The sequence below is a fragment of the Colletes latitarsis genome, chromosome 8 (assembly GCF_051014445.1).
Source record: "Colletes latitarsis isolate SP2378_abdomen chromosome 8, iyColLati1, whole genome shotgun sequence".
Taxonomy (NCBI): Eukaryota; Metazoa; Arthropoda; class Insecta; order Hymenoptera; family Colletidae; genus Colletes; species Colletes latitarsis.
In genome coordinates, this window is record NC_135141.1 from 18544089 (window position 1) to 18558004 (window position 13916).

The 13916-nt window shown below is 37.9% G+C and overlaps 1 protein-coding gene across 1 annotated transcript in view; it reads right to left on the reverse strand.

The window, feature by feature from the left end:
• Positions 1-252: 252 nt before the first annotated feature.
• The window catches only part of Actbeta (inhibin subunit beta), a 53334-nt gene continuing 39670 nt past the window's right edge, over positions 253-13916 (reverse strand). The window contains exons 2-5 of the mRNA XM_076770588.1: positions 5922-6142; positions 2758-2992; positions 2515-2692; positions 253-493 (exon numbers count right to left, since the gene is read on the reverse strand). Coding sequence (XP_076626703.1) covers positions 253-493; positions 2515-2692; positions 2758-2992; positions 5922-6142 — 875 coding nt within the window. The remainder of the gene's footprint in view (positions 494-2514; positions 2693-2757; positions 2993-5921; positions 6143-13916) is intronic.

Below are 13916 nucleotides of genomic sequence, written 5' to 3' on the forward strand. Positions count from 1 at the left end.
AGGCAGTCTATAATCGAAGGGAACGTTCCCCCGGTCGGTCAGGGGACCGATCTATCCTCCTCTCTAAATTGCTCCTAATGTCATATCCCGCAATATTCTTAGCTTTTAACGTCGGAAATCGCGTCGAAGTCGCTATCTCGATCTATCGAAAGGTCGAACGGGCTCCGAATCCGCGACGTACCGCTATCGCCCGGTCGCTTTGATCGACTCGAACCGATTTTATCCGGACAGAAGCAGCGACACGCCGACACTTTAAGGACAGCCGCACTCGTCAACCACCATCTTCGGCAGATCCCTTTTGATAATGTTGGAATCGGGACCGTAGTAGATCAACGACATCGGCGAGAACTTGAGGGGCGCGCAGCAGGGCTGCATGCCGGCCAGTCGATCCATCTTCCTATATTCCTCGATCACGTGGGTGTAGTAGTTGAGGAACGTGTCCGGCGTTCTATGTCCGGCCGCGCAATCCCCCCTGCAGTAGTTCGCGTAGTACCTGCGACGATTAACGACACCATGTTACTTGGACATCTGCGATTTAACTCGAGGAACAACGTAAAGGAGGGTGGTAAAAAGATAATCAATTTTGGGGGTAGTTACCTATAATGGTACTCTTATATTGGTATTTTGGTGCATATTTCTATATGTTCTATATTTTTGTTTATGTTTCTATGAAAATAATTTTGTTCCCTATTGATGATTTAGGGTGGTCTTCTAGTATGAAATGCATTTTCTCCAAGTTTCTTTTGGAATTTTTTAGGAGGACTGCTATAACATCTTTGGCAGTCAAAATGAGGTTTATGTATTTATGTTTGAATAACATTCTAAAATTTTTTGAACTAAAAAAAGTTAAAATACGAAGGTAGTCCCTTTTAAAAAAGGCTTTTTTTTTAAAAAAGGTTTTTTTAAAAGATTTTAATTTTAATTTAAAGAATTTTAATTAATATAAAATTGACTATAGCAGCTACTAGAACATAAGGAAAAATTCAATAATTTAAAAAATCGCAACATTTTAAAAGTTGATTACCAATTTTCCATGTTTATCTTTCTATTTTAGGAACTTAAGAAAACGTAAAAAATAAATATTTTAGGTTGATCTTAGTACTGGCTATAATCACACATATACTGAATGAGCACCTAAATTTTTAAGGCAATTGGACAGAAAGATTTTGAGATATCATGAACATCGTTTCGAGAAACATATTTTCAAGAAAAAACTTGTTTAAAGTATCCCTTTCACTAATTACATTGACCATCACAGTTTTAACTTCGTTATTTTTAGGAATCCAAGCATAAACATTTGCAAGTATATGTTTGAAAGTATGTTTCTACAAAATTATGTTTTATTTTATGAAAATTTTAATAAAGAAAAACTGATTTTTTCAAAGATTCATAGTAGAAGACCCCCTTAAAATTTATAATATTTTAGACTAGACTAGGAAATTTTAAGAACTTAAAAAATAGAATAATAGAAACTCTTTATGAAGATTGTTCAAAACTGTCATATGCTTCTATTAGTATTGTAAGTCATGAAAAAATTTATGTTTATCACTACTTAGCCAACAAAGAAAAAATAAATAAATTTTAATTGTATGACTTAATTTTCCATTCTTATGAAAAGTAAATAGGACAGTTGTATTTACCTCTTGAAACTAAAAGAATTTCGTACTTTTTCCCCTAGAAATACGTTGCTTTTGAGATATTTATCGTTACATATAATATTTAAAAAGGAGCAATCTTTATAACATCGTGGCTTAACAAAATTCCTGTAAGATGTTCAAACACAAACAAAGATATACTAAAAAGTTGAAAATTACTATCGAATAGTTTTTGTAAAACTAAATTTAAGGGGATCGAAATCGAAAAGACCCTTTGAAGTACTAACATCATGACTTAACAAAATTTGTGTGAGATGTTTAAACACGAAATAATACCAAAAAGTAGAAAATTACTATCGAATAGTTTTCATGAAAATAAATCCCCAAAGTCAAGTAAATTTAAAGTTATCGAAATCGAAAAGACCCTTTGATATAATTCTGTTTCGCGTTGCACGCGTTGTAGAACGGACGTGACGTTAAATTATATATTGCAGTCCCCGGCACGCCGGTAAGCCCCAGGATGATTCTGTTTGCAATAATTGCTTGTAAGTTAAGCTAAGGGTTTAGGGCCGTTGCACTTGTAAGCGACACTCTGATTTCACGGGATGCCATACGAGTGACTTACAGATACCGGGCAAGGGGTCTCCGCGTAAATAAAGTATTGTCGCGTGCTACCGTCTAACGTTCCTCTTTTTGCTCGTCTACACAGTACCTGGATAATATTACTGTCGCGATTATCGACTCTGGCTATCGACCGTTACCGCTAATACATTGCCAGACAAATAAGACACGCGACATTGTGCTCCTAGATCCGTTCAATCGCGAAACGATTACGCTTCTCTAATGCCGATCGACTAGTCTCGTAAGGCGACGACGGTCGGATTCATTGCTCTTCGTCGCGTTTAATTGTTATCCTTACCCTTGAGGAGCGATTATCCAGTCGTCCCAACCGAGCTGCGAGAAGTTCACGTAAAACCTCTGCTTGCAGCATTGGCCCTTTATCGCACCGCTGCATTCGACCGCCCGTCTTCTAACTCGTTTCACGGACGCTGGATCGGTGCGAACAACCAAGAAGGGTCTGTCGGGATCTTGACCCGCTGAAACATCGTTTTAAGCCCAGACGTAGTTAAAATCGTTTTCAAAAAAATCGTTTCGGGGTTACCTTTTGCGTTCAAGGACGACTCGATCACGTGCGGAGAATGTTCGTCGAACGTCGACACGAAGACGCGCGACCCGCATCCGGTACAGTCGACCAGCAGCGTCAACTTGTCCCTCGCGAAATCTCTGTTCGCCGTGTACCAACTGCTCACGACCCTGGTCACGTCAAACTTCAGCCAGCCCAGTTGTCCGACGTTCACCCCGAGGGACGTCACCATTTCCAGATGTTGGCCGAGTTCCTACGAAAGCACGTATTTCCAGTTTACATTTGCCGGCGAACGAGCTAGAGACTGGCCGGTAAATATACTTTCCTACGCGTTACTATTCGAAGCTTCCCGATCGGCTGAAACCCGACAACCGTAGCCGGTAATATTGGACAAATTATTGGTAAGGCGGCTTAAGATTTGCAGTACGTTTTAACGCGATTAAATTCATAGAAATCGAATGAAAATGAACAACTGTCTTTCCTTCTTTCTCTGTCGATCGACGAAAAATAGAAGTAGGCTAAACTCTGCCAAGGATTTTCGCGTGCGTAACAAGGAACATTAGTCGAGTTATGTTCGTGTGATTTTTCATTAATCAGCTGATTTTTGTAACGAGTTCCAAGTTACTCTTCCCATTGTTTTTAAATAGCAGAACGATGTATCCTCTCGGCTAATTTGTAAGTTGTGTTGATTGTCGTAACTCGTTATTAGATTGCGAATATTTATGCATTTATGGGAAATTTAAAGTTTCAGAATGCACTTAATATGCAAAAATATAAGAAATACTTAAAGCAAGATACGAATTATTATATTTAGGGATTGAAACAACCCTATACGAAGCTCCCATTTCATTAATTCTTTCAATAAAAATATGAATTTCTTATGTCCAACTGAGACGATCGACCAGAACGCAACTTAGCATTTATGTGAAAATTCTTCGTGTATGATGACCCAACAGCCTTAACTATCTTAGAACGACAATTAATGTCATAAGGTAAAATATGACGGAGATGTTAATTTTTGATAATAATGGTAAGAAAAATTACAGGTATAAGGAATCATTCCTTTAACAAATGACTTTTCCAGCTATAATAGCACTACTGAAACCAAGAAACACTCGTATCTAATATTTTCTTCTATCTTTATTTGTTTGTCAAGAGCGATTTCATCGCCTTAAATAGAAATATGCATTTTCAACAATATTCCACTGTGCATAAATTAGTTAAAATCGACATGAATTACTTGGATAATGTTCCTCGTACGTTCAATTAACGGAAAATAACTCATTTCCATGTAAATGTTAAATAAAAACAATTAAGTTTGACTAAATGCGCATACTGAAATTAATTCAAGAAAGATTAAGTACTATCGACTGCTAGCAATTTATCAATTTTACACCCTCTGTAACCCAACGTGACTTTTAAATCACATATATATTGTCTACATTTTTTAAATTTAATTTAACGAACCTTTAACAGATTTCTGTATTTATATTAAAATACAGGTATTTATGAAACATACGTTTATGATTTATCCATCGAAGCATAGCATTTCCGGATAAAACGTATTCGATACAAATACAACTGCCACAATATTTGTTGTATATTTGACAGATTTGTCCTGTAATCCTTTATCTTCAAAATTTACTTCCTCGAACAATTTCATTTATTATTTTAATTTAATAGAAGCATTATAAAATTTATAGTAAAGTAGTAACTTAAAACGACTAAATGTAAAAGAGCTAGATAATAAAGTCGCTTCGGAAAATTGTATCTGTACCTTAATTTACATTTTCCAAGATGGACAAGCAAAATGCCCGGAGACTTATGGACGGTAGTGTACAACTATAGTATCTCGCATATAGTGGGTGCAGATGAAAATTTTTATATATTAACCCTTTGCAATCGGTTGCCCCCTCTGAGAGGACATCTTAAATCTGGCAAATAATTCGTACACAAAGATATTATTGCTTTAAGGAGGTATTTTTTTGGTTTTTTACAAAAAAAAAATATAAGTTTCTTAATTTTGATAGTTTGCATACATATTTATTTATGTTTTACGAATATTTACAATTTTTTTCATTCCGTTTATCTGAAATGAAAAAATCAAAAGGATTTTTGATTAGTATGATTGCGATTATAGTGCGAACCAAAATGAAAAAAAATAGTGAAAATTTACGAAACGGTGGCACTTTAAATTTTGAATATCGAGTTTCTTGACTTTTTCACATCTAGCAAGTTAAAAAAACAATTAAAAAAATTGTTTATTTTTATAATTTTGATCTACACTGTAATCACAATCATACTAAACAAAAATCCTTTTGATTTTTAGTCTATCAGCCAGTAGGACAATTTTGTTTAAAGGAACCTTGTTCAATGACATATAATTCAATCAGTTTTTATTATTTTCACTTGGAAAAAATTGTGAACATCTGTAAAAAATAAATAAATACGTATGAAAAATGTCGAAATTAAGAAACTTATACTTATTTTGTAAAATACTCCCTTAAAAGACCAAAAAAATGAAAATATAGACTAAAATATCCTCTTAACGTGATTATATAGGACTAAAGTATGTGAACTCAAATGAAAAAAAAAATGTTTCGTGGAGATTTTATTAGTTATTTCGTAAGAAAATATGCTCGAGTTGCTGGTAGATGATCAAAAAACATTTTTTCAGCACAAAGAGTTAAAATTTGTCTTCCTATTTATTTATTCATTTATGGGTATGAATCCCCTTATATACAAAGATAGAGAGACATAAGTATATAATATACGTAATTATAAAATCATATAAATTTTTGCACTATACAAACTATATAATTTGAGTAATGACATGACAAATTGCATCCTAACATAAACACAGCAAACGCCATACCTAGTTATATTAAACCTAGAAAATTTATGTAAATTGTCTTAAACTTACAGTATTATCTAATTTCTGCATGAATGCGGTGTAAGAGGAGAAGAAGTTTATATATTCGCAAAACTTATTGGCATTGATTATTAAACGATTAACGCAGTTAAACTTTCCATAAAACATAGAAATATATATTTATACATTATCATTAGCGTTTATCAATGATCATATGGTATAATTGTTGCCAGAAGCCAGACATAATTTGGGTTACGGAGGGTTAGCTTCGATGGTGAGATAGCTCTAGAAAATTGACAGAGGAGATTACCTTGCCACGCAGATGCGTCGTGTTACCGCATCGTACCCTGAATACCCAGAGAGTAATGTTTCTTTGGTTCGTTTGACCCTGACGATGGTGTTGATAATGATGGGCGTGCTTGAACTCGACTCGTGCCCATAGCGTCGCCCTTTTAATCCTCAGTGGTTCCAGTGCTGGTTCCCCGCTGGCCATCGGAAACTCCAGCAACGGTTGTCCGTTCAACGTTCGTCCTGCGAGCAAAAGAGAGGAGATGCTCATCGATCAAAAAGAAAACGCCACGTAAATCGCGCGCCAACTCGTTCGGCTTTCATTTTTCTCGGTCCCGAGGAGAAGGGGGCGGAAGTTATCGATTTTTTGGATGCGTTCCGCAAACCACTTGGACCAAACCCCTCCCCGCCGACAAACCAATCGCAATCGTAACTTCTATCCTTCGAAGTTCGAACCGTGAACGCGCCACTTCTGAACGCTCGACGTTGCTCGATGGCGACTTTCGTAAATCTGCGTCTCGATTCTCTCGTTTGTCCTACAATTCCTTGCCCCCCCCCCCCCCCCCCCAGCGATGGATTCAACCTCCGCGCGAGAAATTACCACGAATCGAATCGATGGAAGCGTCGCCCCTTTTTCGAAATCCTCGAGGTAGATACGTAACGTTTTAATTCGCGAACGGAAAAAAAAACAGAAAAAAAAACAAGAAAGGCAAGATTCGCAGAGCGGGCAGCGACCGTAGCGGTCAGAGGGTGGATTTTTCTGTAGGCGAGTCGTTCTTTTTGCTCTCGATGTACCCCTCCGGCCCCACGCAACCCCCGTCGTCGCGGAGCGTAGTACAAACCGCGCGACAGAGAGAACGAGACAGAAAGAGCAGGAAAGGGTGATACCGGTGTAATGCACCGAGCACGACACACAATGTATATATGCGCGTGGTAACTGTGCGCGCCTGTGCGTGTGCGTGTGTATCTGTGTGTGGTAGCGCGCGAGCGTTCACAGAGCCGAGCCACGATGAAATACAACACGCGAGAGGACGTCGTCGTGTACAAGCGTAACAAGAGATACATCGTGGCTATCGAGCAGCGGTAGCGCGTATACGTGAGAGCAGGTTCGCCCGCACGGATCTATCTGCGAATGTCTCTCTGTGGTGGTGTGTGCGCGCGTAGAGTGAAAGCAGGGCGGCTTCATCCCTTAACGGTTTGGTGAGTCACGGACCGGGAGTCGTTGGAAAGGCGGGGATAAGCATGGGGTGTCTGCCGCCCGTCTGCCTTCCGCCTTCCATCCCCGCTCTCCCTCTTCTCCTTCGCTATTCTCCACCCTCCCCTTCTTGCTCCTCTACCCTTCCCTCCTCTTGTGCAGCCAGCCTGCAAGCACCACCGACACCGACACCGACACCGCCGGAGGCTCCCCTGCGAGAGCCAACGACGCCCACACCCCACACCCCCCTCCCCCCTCTTTCCCCTCTACCCCCTCCTTCGCCGCCCTCATCCTCGCCCTCCTCCCCCGCGCGCGCCGCGGACCGCCACGACGCCAGCCGCGGAGATATTCAACCTACCGGCCTCCCGACTACGCGCTTAACCTTTTAAGTGCGAACCGACCGATATACACTACCGCTCAAAAGTCTCGGATCGCCTATGTGCTCGGATCTATCGTCTAACCGACGGATCTCTCGCGTGCGATCCGAATGCAATTTTATATTTATTTATTGGTACGCGCGGCACTCGGTCTCGCCAAACGGCAGACGCAACTTTACGCGATTCAAATCCAGGGAACGCGTTCTCGGACGAAATATAAATGACCACTCCATATTCGCTGGCCGCGTTACGCATTTTTACCAGGGTAATCGATATCGCCGTTTCTCGAGACGCACGGTTTTCGGTTTAAATAAAGGAGGTTCCGCATATTGTTCTCACAGATGCATTTAGACACAGTTGACTTTCCGCGAGAGGACCAAAGCTATCTAACCATCGAAAGCTTGTATAATAGAACGTAACGTCGGATATCGTCGTTTTTAAAAATCGTACCGCCGGGTCATAACTATGGTTACCGTAACATTAATTCATGCTACGATAGAATAAGTCGTAAGAATAATTTAGTCGCACGGAAACTATAAAATTCCGCGCGAGGTCGTCGGATATACAGGGTGCGGTCGAATAACGTGTACAAGTTTAGCGATTTCTTCTGAGAGAATGTTTTCGACTTCGTTTTCGAGATAATCGAGTTTGAACATTCATACTTTAACTGGAGAATCTTATTTACATTTTCTTTACTGCTTTACTTTATTAACGCTAGAACTACCAGAGCAGTCAAAATTACCTATTCGTAATTTCTAATAAAACTTGTAAAAAATTTACTCGACTGAACTTTTGAGAATTTACCATAATTTTCTATAAGAGAATTAATAAACGCCTATTTCCATTGCATTATACTATCATTTTAATTTCTTTGGTACAAATAAACACATTATAATTGTTGGTAGTTCTAGCGTTGAACGTTGTGCTATTCGAGATCGAATAATTTTCCACCACACTTCACCAGCCTAATAAAGACAATATTCTAAATGATATTTATCAATGTTAGATCCATCGTGAAGACTTGACTGTCCTGAAAGATTACTTGATCTTGCACGCCTCGATTCTTATTTATGTGGGATCGTATTAGAGAAAAGGTTTAAGAATCAATTGATATGCATTAGCCACACATTGTAAAATTTTAAAAATGAAACCACTTTCGTACAGTTATCATAGATGTATAATAATATAAATATTTGAAAAGGTTACTTGCAAAAAATTTATTCGAAAAGTAATTCGTCTTTTGTAAAAAATAAAAATCTATTGGAACGAATTTTTATTCGTTATTATAAATAACGTTCAATTAATAATGTCTGATTCTGTTCTGCGCTTAATGCGTACGTAATCATACGACATTATTATCGTTGTAATTACACAATGTATGCTCCCAACCGATCCAGATTTATGAGCACAGAAATGATTTTGCATGCATCTATGAGATACACCACTGACTCCGGAGGGTTTAAAGAATATCTTCTGGACGCAGTCCTGTGTTTGGACAAGATCGATATGTTCCATTTGAATAAACGTTATAAAACGAATGTTAGCAAAAAATGGTTTGCAGTATTGCATGCTGTATGAATTTAAAATAAGCAGTGCAGCTACAGATACAGTTGACAATATCTGTCAACTTTACGGTGAACACGTTTTACACGAAAAAAAGTGTCGAAGATCATTATCTTAATTTCAATATGGTGTTTTTCAACCTTCCGATGAATTAAGATCCAGTCGACTAATAACGTTTCATGTCGAAACATTAAACGCTCTGATCGAAACAGAACCTCGTCTAATTATTAAAGAAATAGAAAACTTATTAATTTCTCAATCGTATTGTAACAAAAAGAGACTTATATATAACAATCCTACACGTCGATAATTATCACCTGCTTTAATATCTATGGCAACAAATTTTATTCTAATACATTACAAACTTCCTAATTGAAATTACACTATAATAAAAAATGTCTATAGCCAACGACTTCATCGTTTACGTATAGAATTAATGGAAAAACGTCTATTATTAATGAATCTAAAAGAAATTTTGTTCGATCGTGATAGAGCCAGAGTACATACTGCAATGATAACATTAGGAAAAATTAAAAGTTATGATTGGAAATTTGTACCACACCTATCACCCTTAGACTCTGGGGACTAATCTATTTTGATTATTGCAACATTTTTTAACCAGTAAATTAGCACCTAATGAGACGTTACACTTAAAACTTTTCAAATTTTTTGAAAAGGGAATGAAAAAATTAGAACAAAGAAAAGCTATAGACAACAATGATATATCTATAATTAACCCCTCAACCATGATGTAACTTTTAATTTCAAGTAAGATGATAAAATTTGTTATTTAAATTTGAGTAATTTTTTAAGGAGTTGTATCGCAGAAAAAAATATAAAATCTACCACACATTTTTTAACCTTAATGTTTGATTCACAAATGTGGAAATACGCGTTTAAGTGTCGACAGCTAACGAAAATGGATTAAAAGTAAATAAAAGTACTAATTTTTTGCGCTAGAAGTTAAAAGAACTAAAGGCACAACATAATCGTAGAAAATATTACAAATGACAACATAAAAACAATTATATTTAACTGGTGACGCGGGGTATATTGACACTCTATAGACTACATTTATTTTATTTATAAGTAATATTATGCCCTGTTGTTTTGTGTAACAAACTGCATAAAATATAGACAATTATGCAAAGAAGTCGTTGCTTTTTATTTTACGATTTTAAAGTGTTACTTTCTTCTAATAAATTAGCTCATTGTTATATAACGTACGTTTTTTCCATTTCTTCGATTAATTTAAAATCCCTAATGTATGGTACAAAAGTGTCAATATTACCAAGAAGATACAACCAAATACCTAGAATAATATAATTTTTATTTCGTCCAATACACGAATCTAAATAAATATATTATTAAATTTTGATGTTTATCTTTTCAAGTGGCATTTTTATATAACTCCATCCAATGAATAATGCACGGTTTGACGATAATAAATTATGAAATAAATCGGAGATTATACTACAATAAACTAATAAAAGTAAAGAACCGAAATTAATATACATCTACTTAATTTTCACAGAGCCCCTTAATTCTAGGAACTACTTTTACGAGGCAAAAAAGGAAAAGAGAAGAACAGGATTCCGGTTTGAAACATGCAACTAAATTTTGCGGAAGTTACAAAGCTCGGAAAGAACAAGAGTTGCTACATAGTATGGTTTGGCTACCGCGATCGCACGACCTCGACCCGATTGCTTCTTCGACGAACAAACGTAAACATAGATCGTCTGTGGTGGCTGCACCAAGATTATTGGAATAACGCATTTTCCAAGAAGTTGCACTGATAATTGAAATGCCAAAACTTCGTAGAATCGTCGTTGGTAGAACAGGCGGCAAAAATTTTCAAGAGAATGTATGTAAATTATTGTAAGAAGTAATTCCAAACTTTTGCGCGGTAGTGTATTCTCTTTCCTCTCGTTCCTCTTCTGTCCATCTAACAACCCTCTGTTCCCTTCCTCTTCCCTCTTCACACCACGTTCGCCGTTTCTCAAAGTCACTCGCCGCGGAAGAGCGCACCGTCTCGCGTTCCCTCTCGTTATAGCGTGACGAAGGACTTTATCACGTTGTTACAAGCTGTCAACGTCTTCTCTGGTTTGAACATTGTAGTAGACAGGGCTGAATCAACCAGTAAGCAAAATAAGCACGTGCTCACAGCACCAAGGAAAGAGGCCACCAAAAAGTTTCTCTGAGTTCCTCTACTGAATCCAAATCATGCAACTCAACCAAGGTTCACAAAATATGAGTATAACACTATTAATACTATTGTAGCATATTGTAGAGAGGTCATATTTTTAACATTCGAAGCGATAAACTGTATCTTGGATGCAGCTATTCATTAAACTAGTGAGTGATGTAATTAGTGAAATACTTAGAGGGGCAACCCAGACTGTTCTGGGCTGCATATTTTGGAGAGTCGACACTTTTATTCTACTCCAACGAAAAGAATTTTATATTCAGCACTTATTGAGTATCAATGTCCTGTTATAGTTAAGCAATTAAATGGTATATTGTACTATGCTTAGCACATCGATTGGCATTAATCCAGTCCAGGTCGTAAACTGGCCGTCCGTAGACCAGTGGCGGTCGGAAGGGTCAGAGTTGGATGGACCTCCGCCAAGGTGGAGGTCCTTGCGCCGCGCCCACTGCAGTGTTACCACTGCCTCGAGGTAGGGCATATGAGACAGCGGTAGATTGGAGTGACCGCTACTGCTTGTGTATTCGCGAGAAGTTAGCTAGTGAAAGGAATGTGGGGTCTGATTGGTGTCTGGATACTCTCAGTCTAGTTTATGAGTATAATGAGTCCACGGTTCCATCACACGTATCGTCGCTATTTGTCGAAATAACAATATGTTCGACGACGTAAGTGAAGATATAGCTTTGTCCCCTGTGTCGTCCCGCTAGCCAATTTTTCGCGGACGCACAGTACTGTGGCGACATCTATTGTACTCGCTATTATAGGCGGTCAAGGAGTACTTATACAGGGTGTTCGGCCACCCCTGGGAAAAATTTTAATGGCGGATTCTAAAGGCCAAAATAAGACGAAAATCAAGAATACCAATTTATTGATTAAGGCTTCGTTAAAAAGTTATTAACGTTTAAAGTTTCACCAGTACTGAATTTTTTTCTCAAAAATGCGCAGGATTTCGGGGGTACGTCTATTCACCAAAAATGATTGCAATTGACCTCCGCAACCAAAAATAATTTTTCCAGAACGATTTGAAATTTTTGAAAATGGCTAGGATTTCGGGGGTATATCTATTCACCAACAATGATTGTAATTGATCCCCGCAACCAAGAATAATTTTTCCAGAACGATTTGAAATTTTTTAATTTAATTGTTAATAACTTTTTAACGAGGGCTCAGTCAAGAAATTGATATTCTTGATTTTCGTCTTATTCTGGCCTCTAGAATCTCCCATTAAAATTTTTCCCTGGGGTGGCCGAACACCCTGTATAGGAACGAAAGGGCCAGTAGAGCGCTTGCGAGAAAGCGGCCCCTCTGGTGGCAAGTACGGAAGGCAAAATACTCTCCCGTCCCATTCTGCCATTGTGCCAGCCAACTTCTCGCGGACACGTAGTAATTGAAGAGAATCTCTTACTAGACACAATAAGAAGAAAGATCTTTTGCAAGATCACCTCCTCGCAGAAGGAGGCCACGGAGGACTAGGAGAAGGGACAGGACATTCTTCCACAGCTCTAAGTCCAACCAAGATCCTTTCTTGATCTGGGACGTCTCTACCGTGGCACCTGGTCCGATATATCTTTAGCGCTGCTTCGCTTGTCGTGGGAAAACGAGAAAGATCGTAGGAAGGTAGAAAAGGAAAAAAGAGAAGAGCTTTTCGTCCCGGGCCTGCAAGTGGACTCATCAGTAGGGTTTCCTAGCAGGCCCTGCCTTAGATTACTGGATATTGGGAGTGTATACGGGGTGATCGGCCACCCCTGAGGAAAATTTTAATGGAAGATTCTAGAGATCAAAATAAGACGAAAATCAAGAATATCAATTTCTTGACCGAGGCTTCATTAAAAAGTCATTACAAAATTAAATTAAAAAATTTCAAATCATTCTGAAAAAATTATTATTGGTTTGCGGGCCTCAATTACAATCGTTTTTGGTGGGTACACATACCCCTGAAATCCTAACCAATTTCGAGAAAAAAATTCGAGTAGGTACTGAAATTTTCAGACGAAATAAAAAAATTTCAAGTCATATTAAAAAAATTATATTTAGTTACAGGGGTCAATTACAAGCATTTTTTGTGAATAGACATACCCCGAAATCCTGCGCACTTTCGAGAAAAAAATTCGAGTAGGTGCTGAAATTTTTCGGCGAAATTTAAAAGTTTTAAATCGTCCTGGAAAAATTATTTCTGGTTGCAGGGGTCAATTACAATCATTTTTAGTGAATACACATACCCTCAAAATCCTACTTATTTTCAGAAAAAAAATCATTACCGAAAATATACTATGTGGCCAGTAAAAATGGGTCGATAAAATAGATTGGATGTAAGGTCTACTCATATACCTCGTCTGTGGTGAGAACTTGGAAACATTCTACGGGCAGAACTCCAAACGTTAATAACTTTTTAACAAAACCTCTATCAACAAATTGATATTCTTAATTTTCGTCTCATTTTGGCCTCTAAAATCTCTCATTAAAATTTTTCCCAGGGGTGACCGACCATCCTGTATAACAACGTAAGGGTCGGTCGAGCACTTGCGAGAGCACAACCCCTCTGGTGGCGAGTATGGGAGGTGACGCCACAAACTTACTTTTGTATATACAAATGTCATAAACTATAAACGTATAAATGTTATCCGAATTATATCGTGTTTTCTGTTATTTTAATCAGGAAAATATAATATACTCCTC